The sequence below is a fragment of the Diceros bicornis genome, chromosome 15, assembly GCF_020826845.1.
Source record: "Diceros bicornis minor isolate mBicDic1 chromosome 15, mDicBic1.mat.cur, whole genome shotgun sequence".
Classification (NCBI taxonomy): Eukaryota; Metazoa; Chordata; class Mammalia; order Perissodactyla; family Rhinocerotidae; genus Diceros; species Diceros bicornis.
This window is the reverse complement of record NC_080754.1, coordinates 51,120,587-51,136,384: the sequence shown is the minus strand read 5'-3', so window position 1 is coordinate 51,136,384 and position 15,798 is coordinate 51,120,587. Positions and strand designations below refer to the sequence as shown.

The following is a 15,798-nucleotide window of genomic DNA, read 5'->3' as shown; positions in this document are numbered from 1 at the left end:
ACACGCTCTTAAAATAATCAAGAGAATTAAAACTCTTAATGAAATTACTATTTCCAACACTCCGAAAACCAATTATGTAAACCTGTGTACTAGGTCTGAATAGTCAAGACCTATTTGGCAACATGATTCTACTGGTATTAGGGATCTAAGTACTTGGGATCACCAGAAAACCAATAAACAGATATGGCTCTAGTACTTCCCCTCCCATTATTCTGTCCTTTCACCTACAATCTAGATTTTGCCATTTGCATTTACAAGCTGTACAAAAATATTTAAGACTGTCAAGAGAATTTTAAATATTTTATTATATAAAGTTATATCCAAAATTGTGCTTTATTATTTCCTATACAACACTTTAACTTGAGGACATTCATAAAAGCAATAAATTTTAGAAATCCTGAGAAAAGTTCCACTAGCTATATTTAAATATTGTTTTCAGAAACTAACAAAGGAAAGCCAGCATTATGTAAACAGCATACATTTAAAGAGACAGAAGCTGAACACACAGAATACAAAGTTTTTTATTCACCAATAAACTAAATGTCCATTTCTAGATGTTTCTTTCTCTTGTATGCTTCATTTATTTTATTAGTAAGCAAAGCCCTTTAAGGAGCAGCTTCATCTAGTCCTCAGACTCGGATTCCTCTTCATCTTGACTAATCTGGAAGTAACGAAGTTCATAAGTCTCCTTGTCAGATGCAACCACACGAAGCCAATCACGAAGATTGTTCTTCTTAAGGTATTTCTTGGTAAGATATTTCAAATACCTTTAAAATAAAAACATGAATTTCATTAAGAAATACCTACTATGAAGGAGGATTGGCATGGGTGTTAGCTCAGGGCTGATCTTCCTCAAGAAAAAAATTTAAAAAATAAAGCTTTAAAAATAAAAAAAATAAACAAAGCTTTAAGAAATACGTACCATGTAAAGGCTTATTATACAGAAGATATACATTATCATATTCATCCTTTGTGTTCTCAGTTCTCTCCAAAATATTTCCCTTCATTTGTATTAAGTATTGTGCAAGGTTGCTAGGGATACCAGTAAAAAGGTAACCGCTCAACTCCAATTAGAATCACTTATCTAACAAAACCCTTAATCTCTCACTCCCTAATAAACTAATATTCTTTTTGTTGGAAGCCAGTACGTAGAAGAGCAGTAACAGCAGCTTCCTCTTCACTCTTACTGCCAAAACCAGAACATTTTTTAACATATAATTTCATTCTTCAAATATATTATGTACTAAGATGTCAACATTCCCTTCACCACTATCAGTCTCCCTAACTGCAATCCCATGTTGAATCAACAAGAGGCAATCTGTCAACAGGGCTGAATCCATTTACAAAATTATCAACAGCCGTGCAACTAGCATACGGCAGTCCTTATATATATTAAAAAAAGGCTTTCAGCACAGTCCAATTTCATCATTCCAGCCATTCTCTTCCTTTTACACTTTGCAGCAATTCTCAACTACCATCCATTCCTTTCAAGCCTCCCTACCCTTGGTAACGCTGCTCCCTCTCTGCTAGGCATACTTCATTCCACTGGCAATATGCTTACTCTCAGGTTCTCCACAAATTCCTGTGCCTTGCCTATCTCTACCTTCAATACAGCAATTAGAGTATTGAATTTTATAATCATCTGCATGTCCATCTGAGGACAGATATTACCATTCATCTCCAAATCCCTGGTGATTAATTCACAACCACACAGCTAAAATGCACTACCACCTTAGTCCAAGCCACCACCATCTCACCACAATGGGCTCCTAAGTCTTCAGTTTCCACCACCAGTCTTTTTCAGCCACAATGATTATTTCCCTAATTTGCAGTGCTCACTACTACATTTCACTTAGATGAAGCTTTCCCTGACCACCTAACCTAAAAACGTCAACCCTACAATCCTCTTTATGCACATACACAGCACTTAACTGCTTATATTGCATTTCATCGTCTCATTTCTCCACTAGAATTTAAGCTCCTTAGTGGTGAGTACTTTACTTGTTCACTGCTGGGATATCCAGTCCTACAACAGTGCTGCCATGTAGAGGAATTATTTAATATTTGTTGAATCAACCGAATGAACTAAAACTGGCAGCAATGTTAAGACTTTACCTTTCATTGGCTGCCTCTACTGAATTGACAACCGAAACTTTAACTATAATTCACTGGACAAGAGCCCTGGACATAACTTGCCTGTATTCCAGCAATAAATTATACTTAACAAGTAGCCTAAGTAATTGGCACTGTTACTGAATGTATTTTCCATTCATATAGGACTTGAAGTTCAAAGCACTTTTGATATATCTCACTGACCTCATCACCAACATATCTATTCTTATACATCAACAGACAACACCAGGATTACAGTCTATAAAATATTCCACACTTACCATAATTTCACTAAAATATTATGGAAAATACCAACCTTTTAGAGAACTGTTTCTCAGAAACAACTGTGATTTTATTCTTGAAGCGTTCGATGCGAACAACATTCCCAAGATTTCCAGTTTTTCCATTGACTTTAACCTTCTCCCGTAGAAATTGTTCCTATTTTAAAACATAAAAAATGCAAAACTAGGGAAGAAAACCCTAGATATTCACTAGGGAAGGTACCCTAGGAATAGAGCTTAGGTTAAAATCAAGTAGTACATACTTAAATCGTTATTAAGAACTCTACTACAATGCTAAAAACAAGCTGAGTAGAATGATACTTACAAAATTTCCAGAATCAAAAATCCCATCTTCTACTGGATGAGTAAGGTCCAAACTAAACTTCCAGGTTGACCTCTTAGGCTTCTTGTCTTTCTGCTCCAGAAAGTTAACATAATTATGATTCTAAAACAATTTATTCACTTCATATACAAAATTTTCAAATGTGTACCAGTGCAATGGGGTATAATGCACTGTGAGGTTATATATATAAAAGTGCAAATTTCTAAAAATTGCTTAATATATAAAGGATATACACTAACTTTTTAAAAATCAGCCTGTTAGAAGGGGGGGTACATTCCTTAACTTGGTATAAACTAAGTTTTTTTGAAATCTGATGGAAATTTTCCCTGTTCACCAGAGAAGTCTCTCAAAACTTCTTAGCTCAAACTACATAGTGAGCTACTATCAGTTTCCTTCATCAGAAGATTCCAAAGAATCCTATTTTTACAACTGGAAAAGATTAAGGGGATCAATCCACTTTCTACAGCAACTTAAAACTAAAAACACCAACCCAGATTGGTTTAAACCTCTAACCAAGCCCATTTTGCTCAAGTTAATCAATAAAAGTTTTATGGAAGTTTATTGTTTTCCAGACACTGATGTTCAACTTTAAATCACCAGGTACCGTTTACTATAGGCCAGCTGCTGCTTTTCTACTGCCACCCCCACTGCAGATGGGAAACAGGTTGTACACCACCCAGTACAAGCTCAATTCCCTGCCAGTTTAGGATACTGCACCCACTGACGTCTACAGAACTCAATCCTTATGCTGTTATATACCCGAGAAACAGGAGGGGAGAGGGACCTCTTAGTCTGGTCAAGATTTTTTTTTTAAAACACAGGGCTGGCCCCATGGCTTAGCAGTTAAGTGCGTGGGCTCCGCTACTGGTGGCCGGGTTCGCATCCCAGGCACACACCGATGCACCGCTTCTCCGGCCATGCTGAGGCCACGTCCCACATACAGCAACTAGAAGGATGTGCAGCTATGACATACAACTATCTACTGGGTCTTTAGGGAAAAAAAAGGAGGAGGATTGGCAATAGATGTTAGCTCAGAGCCAGTCTTCCTCAGCAAAAAAGAGGAGGATTAGCATGGATGTTAGCTCAGGGCTGATCTCCCTCACCAAAAAAAAAAAAAAAAAAAATTAAATTAAAAAAAACAGATAACAAGCTTTCCATACCCAAAACTGTTTAGACCAATACGATGTAATAAGGCCACACAAGTAAAATGTTGCTGTGGCTACTAATATACATTCAGACAAGGTAGTGAAAAAAGACAAATCAGTATTTACCAGAGAATGTCACCTCCAAATTAAAGCCACCCAAATGGTTACCAAGTACTAATGCCAATTCGCTTTCTTAGGTAGTCGAGTAACTTGTACCCCAAAAAACCGATCCAAAACTTAGAACGGGTAAAAGAGATTACTAGAAGCTGGGCTTGACTGGGCAATTTACAGCTCTGTCGGGGCATTGGTTAACTTAAGAGATGCAAATAATTCCTGTCGGTGACCTTTAGATAACCCCAGGGGGTTTACAGCCCCCTTGGACATCATCCAGTTTTGTTTATAACCCAGCAATTTTAGCCTAACATTTTCTGGTAAATTACTAACATAGGTAATACCTAACTTTTCAAATGCTCTTTAGAGCGGTTTTAACATCCTCCTGGTTCCCTTACTAATAACGTAAATAATATCTTTGAAGCACACTTCTATATTTGCCTAAGAGTCGTGACTTTTACCTCTCAAAAAATTCCTTCATGAGGTAATGAAACTCGGTCCCCAACTTAGTTCTCAAGTTCTCTGAAACGCTCGTACCCGCGGCTGTCTCGGGAGCCGCGTCCGCGGAGCTCCCACCGCCCGGTAACCCAGCGCCTTCCTGGGGCAAATGAACGGGAGCATCGGCACTAGCAGGCGCGAGGGAGAAAAAAAATGGCCCAATGCTGTCCCACTAGCCCCGTTCGCCGTCGCGCCGCCTCCTTCCCCGCGCTCCCACGACCACCCATCCTAAGCCAATTCAGGGCCCAGCCCCAACTCCACCAGACCGCATGGCAGTCCCCAGGAGTCTCGGAAAAATAACTTCCAACCTTTACATCTTGCTTGTGTTCCTGACACAGTCTCCATTTCTACCCTTCCTTTATCTCGAATGAGACTACCCCAACTCGCTAGAGCAAAAACCATCTACAATGGGGTAAGGCGCTGCCTCCAAGACCACGCTCACTCACCGGCGCCATCTTGAAAGCCGGCCGTGCGATCAGAGAGGAAGCGGTGCCGCGCCGCACCTGTTTATACAGAAGCGTGCTGCGTCATGCGCCGAGAGCGTGAGCTCGCCGCCTCCCGGAAGAGCACTTGGGGTGGAGCGCGGAGGCCAGTAACCCGGGAAACCGGGGGCGTGGCCGGGGAACCTACGGTCGGTAGGCGGTTAGGTGTCCCGGGAGCGCCTGTGGTGGGCTCTAGTTGAAATGATTCACGGTTCTCCGCTGGTGACGACGCACACTGTTGACCACAGTGGTCTCTGCACTTACTAGGAGGCCCCTTGCAGATACACACGCCCGAGGGATGCGGGAATCATCTTTCTCTAATCGCCTGGATCTTCTTTCCAATCAGGGCAAGGCAGTGTCTCGGGTTGCTTTGGGATCGCCTGTCTTATATTGCAATTATAATCCTCCTGGGAAAAGTTATTTCTATATCTGTGTTTTGTCTATGAGTCTTGTTTTCTAAATGACTGTTGAGGGAAACCGGTGTTTCAGGAAGCCAAAATAAACTCGGTTCTCAAAAAGGAAAAAAAAAATCCTTTAAGAGAAAAACACGTAGTTCTCACTTATTCACTCGTTGGGTGTAATTTATTCTATTTTATCATGGATTTTAGAGTTAACCCTAGGACTCCTGTCTTCCATCCAAAATGCCTCCCAGTTAAAATTCAACAGATATTTGCTTAGACCTAACAACTAAAATGTACAAGGCACACGAGAGTGGATGTGGGCTGGTGACAGTCTTGATGACAAAAGGAAAATACAGCTTTTGAGCTTTGAAGGATTACATGTTGACGTTTGATTAGAAAAGTGGCAGGCCCCTCAGCGTTTTGCAATATTTTTTGTGGAGGTGAAACTATCTTTGGGGGCGGGGGGGACAGGGTTAGAGGATGGGGTGGACTTTTGTTGTTAATTTGCAGAGTGACCTTAGAAAGTGACAACTGTGTATGTCCTTTATGACAGCAATTAGTGACAGTGGGAACTATGCTTTAATGAAGTATACAACCTGTAGGGTCTGAATAGAGGTGTTGAATTCCTAGAAGAAATCCATTTCAAGAAGATTTTTGGTTGGTTGACTCAAGAACCACAATAATTTCATTTCTTTTCCAAACATTAAGGGAAAAAAAGAGCAATTGGCATTTCCTTCTCAAGAGCTGCCCAGGCTGCAAAGCAGACATGATCCTTGTACGATTGGAGATTTTGAAAATAATCCATTAATTGACACATTAATTATTTTATTTTGCTTGTTTTTGGCAGCCTTCCATGTCATGACAAAAACCCCTTAAGAACTATTAAGCCATTTGTACAAAGGGGATATTAAAAACAACATGTGTTTCAAAATAACTAGTAATCTCAAAATAATTAGTTAGAAACTGTAGTGGAAAAAAGATTTAATTGGGAAAGAAAAAACTTAAGAAAAACATTAACCAGAAATGGGCAGATGGTAAGATTAAATGTTATAAATAACTCAATTCTTCCCAAATTTTACACACATAGACAGTATATATTAACACAATGCCTGTCCACACCCCATAGGTATTTTTTGTTTTGATAATGGATTCTAAAACATATGAAATAATAAGTGTCTGAAAAGAACCAAGACAATTTAGAACAAAGAGGGAAAGTTGTCTCTCCAGCTATTCAAGTATAAGATACCATAAAATATGCTATATTTCTAATACATTATAAACTTCAGTCATTGAATCTACATAATACTGGAGCCTGAATAGATCAGTAAAATAAAATATAGAAAGATAATATGGCAGATTAGACTCACAGAGAAATCTCTCCATATGTAGCCACCTTAAAAATCTGGCTAAAATAAGTTTTATAGATAATTTCTTTTCTTTTTTTTTTTTTTTTTTTTGCTGGGGAAGATTTGCCCTGAGCTAACATCTGTTGCCAATCTTCTTCTTCTTTTTTTTTTTAATGTGAGCTGCTGCCACAGCATGGCCACTGATAGACAAGTGGTGTGGTTCCACACCCGGGAACCAGGCCCGGGCCACCGAAGCAGAGTGCACCAGACTTTAACCAAGAGGCCATCGAGTCTGGCCTTATAGATAATTTCTAATGTATGGTTAAGCTGCTAGAAAAGCAAAAGAATCTTTTGGAGGCAGAAATGACAAGCCCTCATGCTTATACAAGTTTGGGGCTAAAATTAGCTCTGCTCAAATGGCATGAAAAAGCTTAAACCTAAAAATATAGTTTAAAGTGTGCTTGGATTCGTAGTGCCAGACAGAAGCAAAGGCAAATGCTCTCTGGAGAAATGCACTTTAAATCCAAGCACAAAGTATTCCCTGAGATAAACTTACAGAAATATGAGCTGCCAATTTTTTTTTTAAATCACTAAATACACAGCAAAACAAACCACCATGAATGAAAATCAACCCTAAAAACCTATAAAATCAGACCCAAATAAGAGACTGTATACATTGGGATTATAACATACAGAATATAAAATAAGTATCTTTAATATATTTAAAAGCTAAAAGTATTTAAAATATGGTAAGAGAACCAGGGACAATCAAAATTGGCCAGGAATTTTAAAAAGAACAAAATAGAACTTCTAGAAATTAAAAATGGAAAAACTTTAGTTAGAAAGAGTAGATGAGATAAACAGGAGAGCAGACACAGCTGCAAAGAAAATTAGTGAATGAGAAATTACTTAGAATGCAAAATAGAAAAGCAAAGAGATAGAAAATATAAAAGGCAGGTTAAGAGACAAGGATGTCAGAGTAAGAATGTTCCACTTATGTCAAATGGAAGATCTAGAAGGATATAATAGAAAAAATGGGGGAAAGGCAAAATTTAGAGAAATAATGGCTGAATTCTCAAATTCAGGAAGCCGAGTAAACCTCAAGCAGGATAACTTAAAAGAAACACACACCTAAATACATTGTACTGAAACTTCAAAACACAAAGACAAGATTATTTCAAAAGCATCCTGAGAGAAAAGGCAAAATGTTTACTAAAAGGAGTTATATTAACAGCTGTTTACTAAAAGGAGTTATATTAACAGCTGACTTCACATCAGCTTCAATGGGAGTATCAGAAGCAGAAGATTATTATATTCAAAGTGCTGAGAGAAAATAGCTGTCTACGTAGAGCTACAAAGTATAAAACTATAGAGTAAAGATGCATTTAAGACATTTTTAGGTAACAGAACTGAAAGTTTGCTACCAACAGACCCCCCCGAGTAAAGGAATTCTGAAGGATATACTCCAGGAGGAAGAAAAATGATCCTAGAAAGGTCTTTATGCCAAAAGAAATAGTGAGCAAAGAAAACGGCAAACTTGTGAGTAAATCTAAACATACACCAACTGTATAAAAAAGTAACAATCATGTTTATTTTGTGGGCTTAGGGTGCTGGTAATGTTCTGTTTCTTGATCTGGGTGATGGTTACATGAGTGTGTTTAGTTTGTTAAAATTCATCAAGCTGTAAACTTATAATCTGTGCATTTTCTATATATGTATATGTTACATTTCAATTAAAAATGATAATAGAGTAGTTTACATTACTGTATGCCAAAATATGACAAATTCAATGAAACAAATGAATTCCTAGAAAAATACAACTTAGAACTTACACAAGAAGAAACAGAAAATCTGAATAGTCCTATATCTTTTAAATAAATTGAATTTGTAGTTAAAACCTTCCCACAAGAAAGACACCCAAATAGCTTCACCAGTGAATTCTACCAAACAATTGAGGAAGAAATAATGCCAATTGTAACAAATTCTTTTATGCCCAAACTCACAGTCTTTCAATTTATCTTTTAATCCCAAAGAAGAGAGCATTTATCCATAGTTTCCTGTCCCCTATTGGTCAATGATTGTCCATGGGCATTAGCTCCCTTGAATTTCCAGGTTGTACACATGTGAGTGAGTGTTGGTGGGGAGGTTCCCACAGGCATCCCACACCTCACGTCAGAGAAGCCATGGGGTAGGTGAAAAAATGTTGGGGAGATGCTGTCAAGTTACACCTGCCCCAAACTGGTTGCTGCTCCCTTCTTCTTTCTCTTGAGTGGACAGTTCAGAAGTACATTCCACATCACTACATGGAAGATCCCAGCAGGACTAAGCCTCATTTGTCCCCAGCACATTTTTTTTTTTGCTTTTGCTCCCTCTCATCAGTGAATTCTACCAAACAATTTTACACTTCCAAATTCCTTACTTCTGTTACCTGGAATCATTTCCCAAAATAAACCAAATGCACGCAGGCAATAGGCTAAGACACCAATATTACACAAATTCTTTCAGTCATCAACTTATTTTGTGAGGCCAGCATAAATTTGATATTAAAAACTGACAAGGACATTTTGAGAAAGGAAAATTATAGTCCAGTCTCATTCGTGAAATTGTTATAATCAGAAATATATGTCATATGTTATAATGTTATATGTTAAACTCACAGATATATATGTTATAATCACAGATATGTTATTATATGTTATATGTTATAATCACAGATATGTGATTCTTATATGTTATCATCACAGATATATTATTAGCAAGCCATATCCAGAAACCACACATTATATGTTATATGTTATAATCACAGATATATGTTATGTTATATATATGTTATATTATATGTTATATTATATGTTATATGTTACCATCACAGATATATTGTTAGCAACCCAAATCTAGCAATATGTCATGCAGCAAGTTTGGTCATAATGTCATTATTTGTAGTTGATATGTAATTGTGTATGTAAACAATTTTTTAAAATCTACAGAAAAATTATCAGAATTAATATGTGACTTTATAAAGATTGCTAGATACAAAGTTCATGTACAAAAATCAATTGCATATCTATAAACTAGCAACAAATTAGAAGATTAAAATTAAAGAAGATATCATTTTCAATAACATAAATATATCAAATACCTAAGGAAAAAATAAAAGATGTACTAAACCTCTATGCAGAACTATAAAACATAACTGAGAGAAATTAAAAACCAAATAAATAGAAAGACATTCAATGTTCATGGATTGGAAGACCCAGTATAATAAAAATGTCAATTCTCCTCAAACTGAATTATAGATTCAATGTGATCACAAACAATAGCTTAACAGATGATTCCCTCCCCCCCTCCTTCCCTCCCTTCCTTCCAAACCAATTTGAAAATTTGTATGGAAACACAGATACCAGAATAGCCAGAATATACTTGAAAAAGGAAAAATAAAGTTGGAGGACTTGCTCTTCAGAGCAAGATTTATTTTAATAATACCATTATTAAGAGAGTTGGATATTGTTTCAAGGTTAGACATATAGACCAATAGAATAGACTAGAGAGTCCAGAAACAGGCACACACAAATGTGCGTTTTTGCCATTTATGGCAGAATGGCACTTCAGAACAGTGTGGAAAAAGACAATTCTCACAACCTTCATTATTTTTCTAATTGAAAATATGCAAATCAATGTACACCTGCAAAAACATAGACCTTGTGGTCAACACAAAACTTTAAAATCCACACTACTATATATATATATTTTTTTTTTTTGGCTGTGGAAGGTTTTCCCTGAGCTAACACTTGTGCCAATCTTTCCTCTATTTTGTATGTGGGTCGCCGCCACATCATGACTGGTGAGTGGTGTAGGTCTGTGCCTGGGATTCAAACCGGAGAACCCGGGCCGCTGAAGCAGAGTGTACCAAACTTAACCACCATGCCACAGGGCTGGCCCCCACACTACTATTTTGCAGTGGAAATAGTATAGATATTTTAATGAATGTTTGTAATATTCTAATAAACATTTATCCATGTAAGTACCAATATGTATTTTGAACCATGGAAAAACGCTACGACATTTAGGCAAACAAGGCTCTGAATGTTCTCTGTCACATTCAAACTGTATTTCATAACATCTCCTCCTCCTGCAGCTCTGTATCTGTCATGGGTTTGTTCATCACACAAAGTTTCTCACAGGATCGGGTGGTATACCTTTATTCCTACAGTGTTCTCTTTTGGAAAATCTCAGCTCTGTTAACATCACAAAGGATCACACCGTAACATAGAAAGTACACAATGTCTGTGTCTCTGGAGTTTACTTACTAATTATTAAAACCCATCTTATTTGCTAGAAGCTGATTTATAAAACAGGAATCTGTAAATTTCCCTTTACCCAAATTTTCCAGTCATCAATGTTATCACCATTTAAGCATTTAAAAAAAGATTTAGTATATGTAGTAAAAATATCATCTGACAGTATTTTTTATGGTATTTTTTCTTTCTGTGCCACGTGCTGCAAAGCAGAGCATGTTGAATGTCACAAGGCATTGCACTACCCATCTCCGGAAAAATATACCCGAATGACACTGCAGCACAAACAGTCCTATGGAAGCAAATTGCACAGCTTTGGCAAAGGATGTGCTATAGCCCTTCTGTGCAAACAACAATGAGGTGCTGAGCAGAAACTTATTACCACTGAAGAATATTGCTTTTAACTCCTCCAACCTATGAACGTTCTTTGTTAGATACCCATAAATGAAAACTAAGGAGAAATAGGAACTGAAGTCACTTGCCCTTTACTAATTTGATTAGAGAGCATTATAAACTATGATTAAAAAATTTATGCTTGCTTTAATGCACCTTTTCTCTTAGTGTGTATTTAGGAAAACCTAAGTTATTATTTATGTTTTTAACAATTTCAGTTTCAGAAGTAAGGTTTTCTTCTTATATAGTGCCACAAGAATTCTGAATAATTGGTCAACCTTTAAAATGAGAACAAGTATCTTTTTTCATTGCTTAATTTTATTACTTGTCATTTTTAGCTTAGTCATTCACCTACTGGTGGCCATTTAGATTATTTCCATTTTTTCCAAACTATTATAAACAATATTTTTGAGGAACTTTTAAATTAACAAAATTATTACCTTCCCATGCCAAAAGAAATGCTCATGAATGGAAATACAGAGAAGCAAAAAAGATAATGCATAAAAATATCTAAAATCCCACTTGCTTATAAAAAGCTATTTAATGCTTTGGGGGCATGCATGTATGTGACTGTGTGTAGATCTATATCCTTTAGATTACACAAGTAATTACATACATTTATAAAAATTGGACGATACTATACTTTTTGAATTTTAAAAAACTTTTTATTTAGAAATAATTTCAAACTTACTGAAAATTGTAAAAATAGTTCAAAGAACACACACAAATATATACATATAAATATAAATGTATAAAATACATTAAAATATGGATAAAGGATATGTATACATATATATATCTATGTATCCTTTATCTAGATTTTTACCTATTATTAACATTTTGCTCCATTTATTTATCATTTGTTCTCTCTCTCTCTGTATACCTGTATCTATAAATCTTTTTATTGTATCTGGATTTTCAGTCATAGTTGAAAAGAAGCCAAGTTATAGAGAAATTCACCCATGTCTTCTTCTAGGATTTGTACAGTTTATTCTTTCCATTTAGACCTCTGCTTCATTTGGAGTTTATTCTTGTGTATGTTGTATGGAATTCATCCTATTTTTTCCAAATTTAATTTTTCCAATTGTCCCAGCACAATTTAATTAAATTAATATTTGCCCAGCAATTCACAATACCACCTTTATCATATACTAAATTTCTATATGTGATTGGGTCTGTTTCTGGACTTTCTATTCCGTTCTGTTGGTCTGTCCATCCATTTGCCAGTACCTCACTCTTTTGATTATAGAGGCTTTGTAGTAGGTTTTAATTTCTGGTAGTGCCAGTTCCCACTCATAGCTCTTTCTTTGCAGTATTTTCCTAGCGATTCTTGCATGTTTATATTTCCATATGAACTTTTTAGCAACTTGTTTAACTCCATAAAAAAGCTTGCTAGTATTTTTATTGGGACTGCATTAAATACATAAATCAAATTAGGTAGAACTAGCATCTTAATAATGTTGAGCTATCAGCCAAGACTAAGGAATGTCTTTCCATTTATTTAAGTCAGCTTTGTATTTTTCAGAAGTGTTTTATAGTTTTCTTCATACAGGTTTTGAACGCTTCTTTGTAAGTTTTTTCATTGTATTTTATCTTTTTGTTGCTACTATAAACAAGGTTTTCCTCTCATAATACCTTCTAATTGGCTATTTTTGTATATAAAAGCTATGGAGTTTTGCATGTTAATCTTATATCCTGTTACCTAGATAATTTTGTTTGAGTTAGCTTTATCATTGATTATCTGGGATTTTCCAGGTATACTAACAGATAATCTGAAAATAGAAAAGTTTTATTTTTTCTTTTACTTTTCCAATTCTACGTGTCTAACTCTTTTCTATTGTCCAATAGCATTGGCTAATACTTCCAGAACAGTGTAACAGTGGTCAAGAGAGTGGGCATTCTTGCCTAGTTCTTGACCTTAGTGAGAATGCCTTTAGTGTTTTTCCATTAAGTAAAAGGCTAGCTTTTGGAATTTTACACACACACACGTGCAAACATATACATATACATATGTATACATACATGCATATCTGTATACACATGCATATATACACACATACATATACAATGTATATGTATATGTATGTGTGTACATGTATATTTATGTTAACACATAAAAAGAGATATAATTATGTTAAATAAGTATTCATTCACCTCTATTTTCTCAAGAGATCTTTTGAGAACGGATTCTTTTTTTTTTTTAATAATTTTATTTATTTATTCTTCCCCCAAAGCCCCAGCAGATAGTTGTATGTCATAGCTGCACATCCTTCTAGTTGCTGTATGTGGGACACGGCCTCAGCATGGCCGGAGAAGCTGTGCATCGGTGCGTGTCCTGGATCCGAACCCGGGCCACCGCCAGCAGCGGAGCGCGCGCACTTAACCACTAAGCCACGGGGCAGGCCCTAGAATGGAGTTTTTTTTATCTAAAGTTTTTTTCAGTATCTATGGAGAAAATAATATGATCTTTCTCTTTAGACCTATTAATATACTGAACACTATTAAGAGAGATTTCCTAAGACATTAATCTACTTTCTATGGAAGTGAATTATATTAATAGATTTCCTAATTGAACTTGGATATAAACTTGTGGGCATGTGTATTTTCTTCATGTGGTGTTTGAGTCTAATCACTGATATTATACTAGGATATTTGCATGAATACTTATATTTCTTTTTGTTATCTTTATCAAGTTTAGGTATCAATGTTATTCTTGTTTCATAAAAAGAATTTAGAAGTTCTCATTTTCTATGCTCTAAAATAATCCACATAACTTTGAGCATCTGGTCTCTCAAGGTTTGGTAAAATTCTGCTGTGAAAGTATTTGGGCCTGGTTTTGATTTTTGGTTGGTTGGTTGGTTTGGGTTTTTTTTTTTTTGTGGGACAGTTTCTTGATAACTTTGTCTATTTCTTTCATTAAAATTGTTCTGTTTAAGCTTTCTATTTCTACTGAGGTCAATTCTAATATTTTCCTAAGAAACTATGTCATCTAGGTTTTCAAATTTATTTGCATAAATTTTATTCTTATTTCTTATTTGTCATTCCTCTTAGTATTTCTCATTTTTTACATTTGTGCTTTCTTCATTTACCTTATATCAATTAGCTAGTGGTTTATTTTGTTAATTTTTCAAAGAACCAGAATTTTATTTTTTTAATTTACTATTTTTCTATTTACCTCACTAATTTCTGCTTTTATCTTTATCATTTCTTCCCTGGTGCTCTCTTTTGGTTTATTTTGCTGTTATTTTTCTAGTTGCTTGATTTAGAAATTTAATTCACTTATGTTTATTCTTTCATTTTTATTAATATAGATGTTTAAGGTTATGAATTTTCCTCTATGCTGCTTTACGCAGATTCTGATAGTGTTTTCATTATCTTTCATGAATTCTTTAATTTCTGTTTGCAGTTCCCCTTTAATCACAGAATTATGTAATAGGTTTTTATTTATTTATTTATTTTTGGTGAGGAAGATTAGCCCTGTGCTAACATCTGATGCCAATCTATTTTTTTGCTGAGAAAGATTGGCCCTGGGCTAACACCCGTGCCCACCTTCCTCTACTTTATATGTGGGACGCCGCCACAGCATGGCTTGATAAGTGGTGTAGGTCTGTGCCCAGGACCTGAACCTGCGAACCCCAGGCTGCTGAACTTAACCACTACTCCACTGGGCTGGCCCATGTAATAGGTTTTTAAATTTTCAGGTAGAAGGGTCTTTTTATTTTCTAGTTTTGTTTTTAAATTCATTTGGGATTGGTATCAGTGGTATTTTTAATATTTCTACCTTACAGAAACTACTGTTTTGTGCCCTAAATATCCTTTTTTCTGAAAGTTTCATTTGCCTTTGAAAGGTATATTCTCTAATACCACAGTGTGAGTGAATATATATATCTCTCCAAAAGATTTACCTCATTGATTGTACAGCAATTAAAATGAACTACAGTGACAACAATGTAAGTGAAACTCACGAACATAATTGTGATAAAAAAGGCAGACACACTATCAGTGTTAGGTAGAATTAACTAGTTAACTAGAATCTGTGTTGGGGAATCTGATGGCAACTCTGGTTGCCAAGTCTTTTTGGCTCTCCTACACACTGGGACACAAGTCTTTGTGATGCTGGAAGTCAAGTGCCCACAGGTGTGGCCAAAAAATTATTTTGACTGGATGCAGAAATATCCCTCAAATTGGACAACAGATTGATATTACTTTGTAGGTGGGTCCTTTTGAGCCAATACACACCCAGTGGTTGTAACTGACACTGCTGGATGTATTGCGGAAATAGACGTTTCAAGTTCCCAGCAGCACACACACTTCAGATCGGCAGAATGGGTTCTAAACGTGGCAATTCCACAGGACAGCTCCTATCTGGAGAATGTAATTATGAGGTTGGG

The 15,798-nt window shown here is 35.9% G+C and overlaps 1 protein-coding gene across 1 annotated transcript; it reads right to left on the bottom strand.

Moving 5' to 3' along the window:
• Positions 1 to 286: 286 nt before the first annotated feature.
• RPL22L1 (ribosomal protein L22 like 1) lies at positions 287 to 4,981 on the bottom strand. The gene is made up of 4 exons (XM_058556357.1): positions 4,937 to 4,981; positions 2,719 to 2,808; positions 2,429 to 2,550; positions 287 to 767 (listed from the first exon to the last, which is right to left on the bottom strand). Exons 1-4 carry the CDS (start codon positions 4,943 to 4,945, stop codon positions 623 to 625), a joined length of 366 nt encoding a protein of 121 aa, XP_058412340.1. The 5' UTR covers positions 4,946 to 4,981; the 3' UTR covers positions 287 to 622.
• Positions 4,982 to 15,798: the final 10,817 nt, after the last annotated feature.

Coding starts and splice junctions, on each gene's coding strand:
- RPL22L1 (XM_058556357.1), bottom strand. Junction 2,551..2,718: donor TTTTTGATTCTGGAAATTTT/GTAAGTATCATT, acceptor GTTTTAAAATAG/GAACAATTTCTACGGGAGAA. Junction 768..2,428: donor GAGAAACAGTTCTCTAAAAG/GTTGGTATTTTC, acceptor TTTATTTTAAAG/GTATTTGAAATATCTTACCA.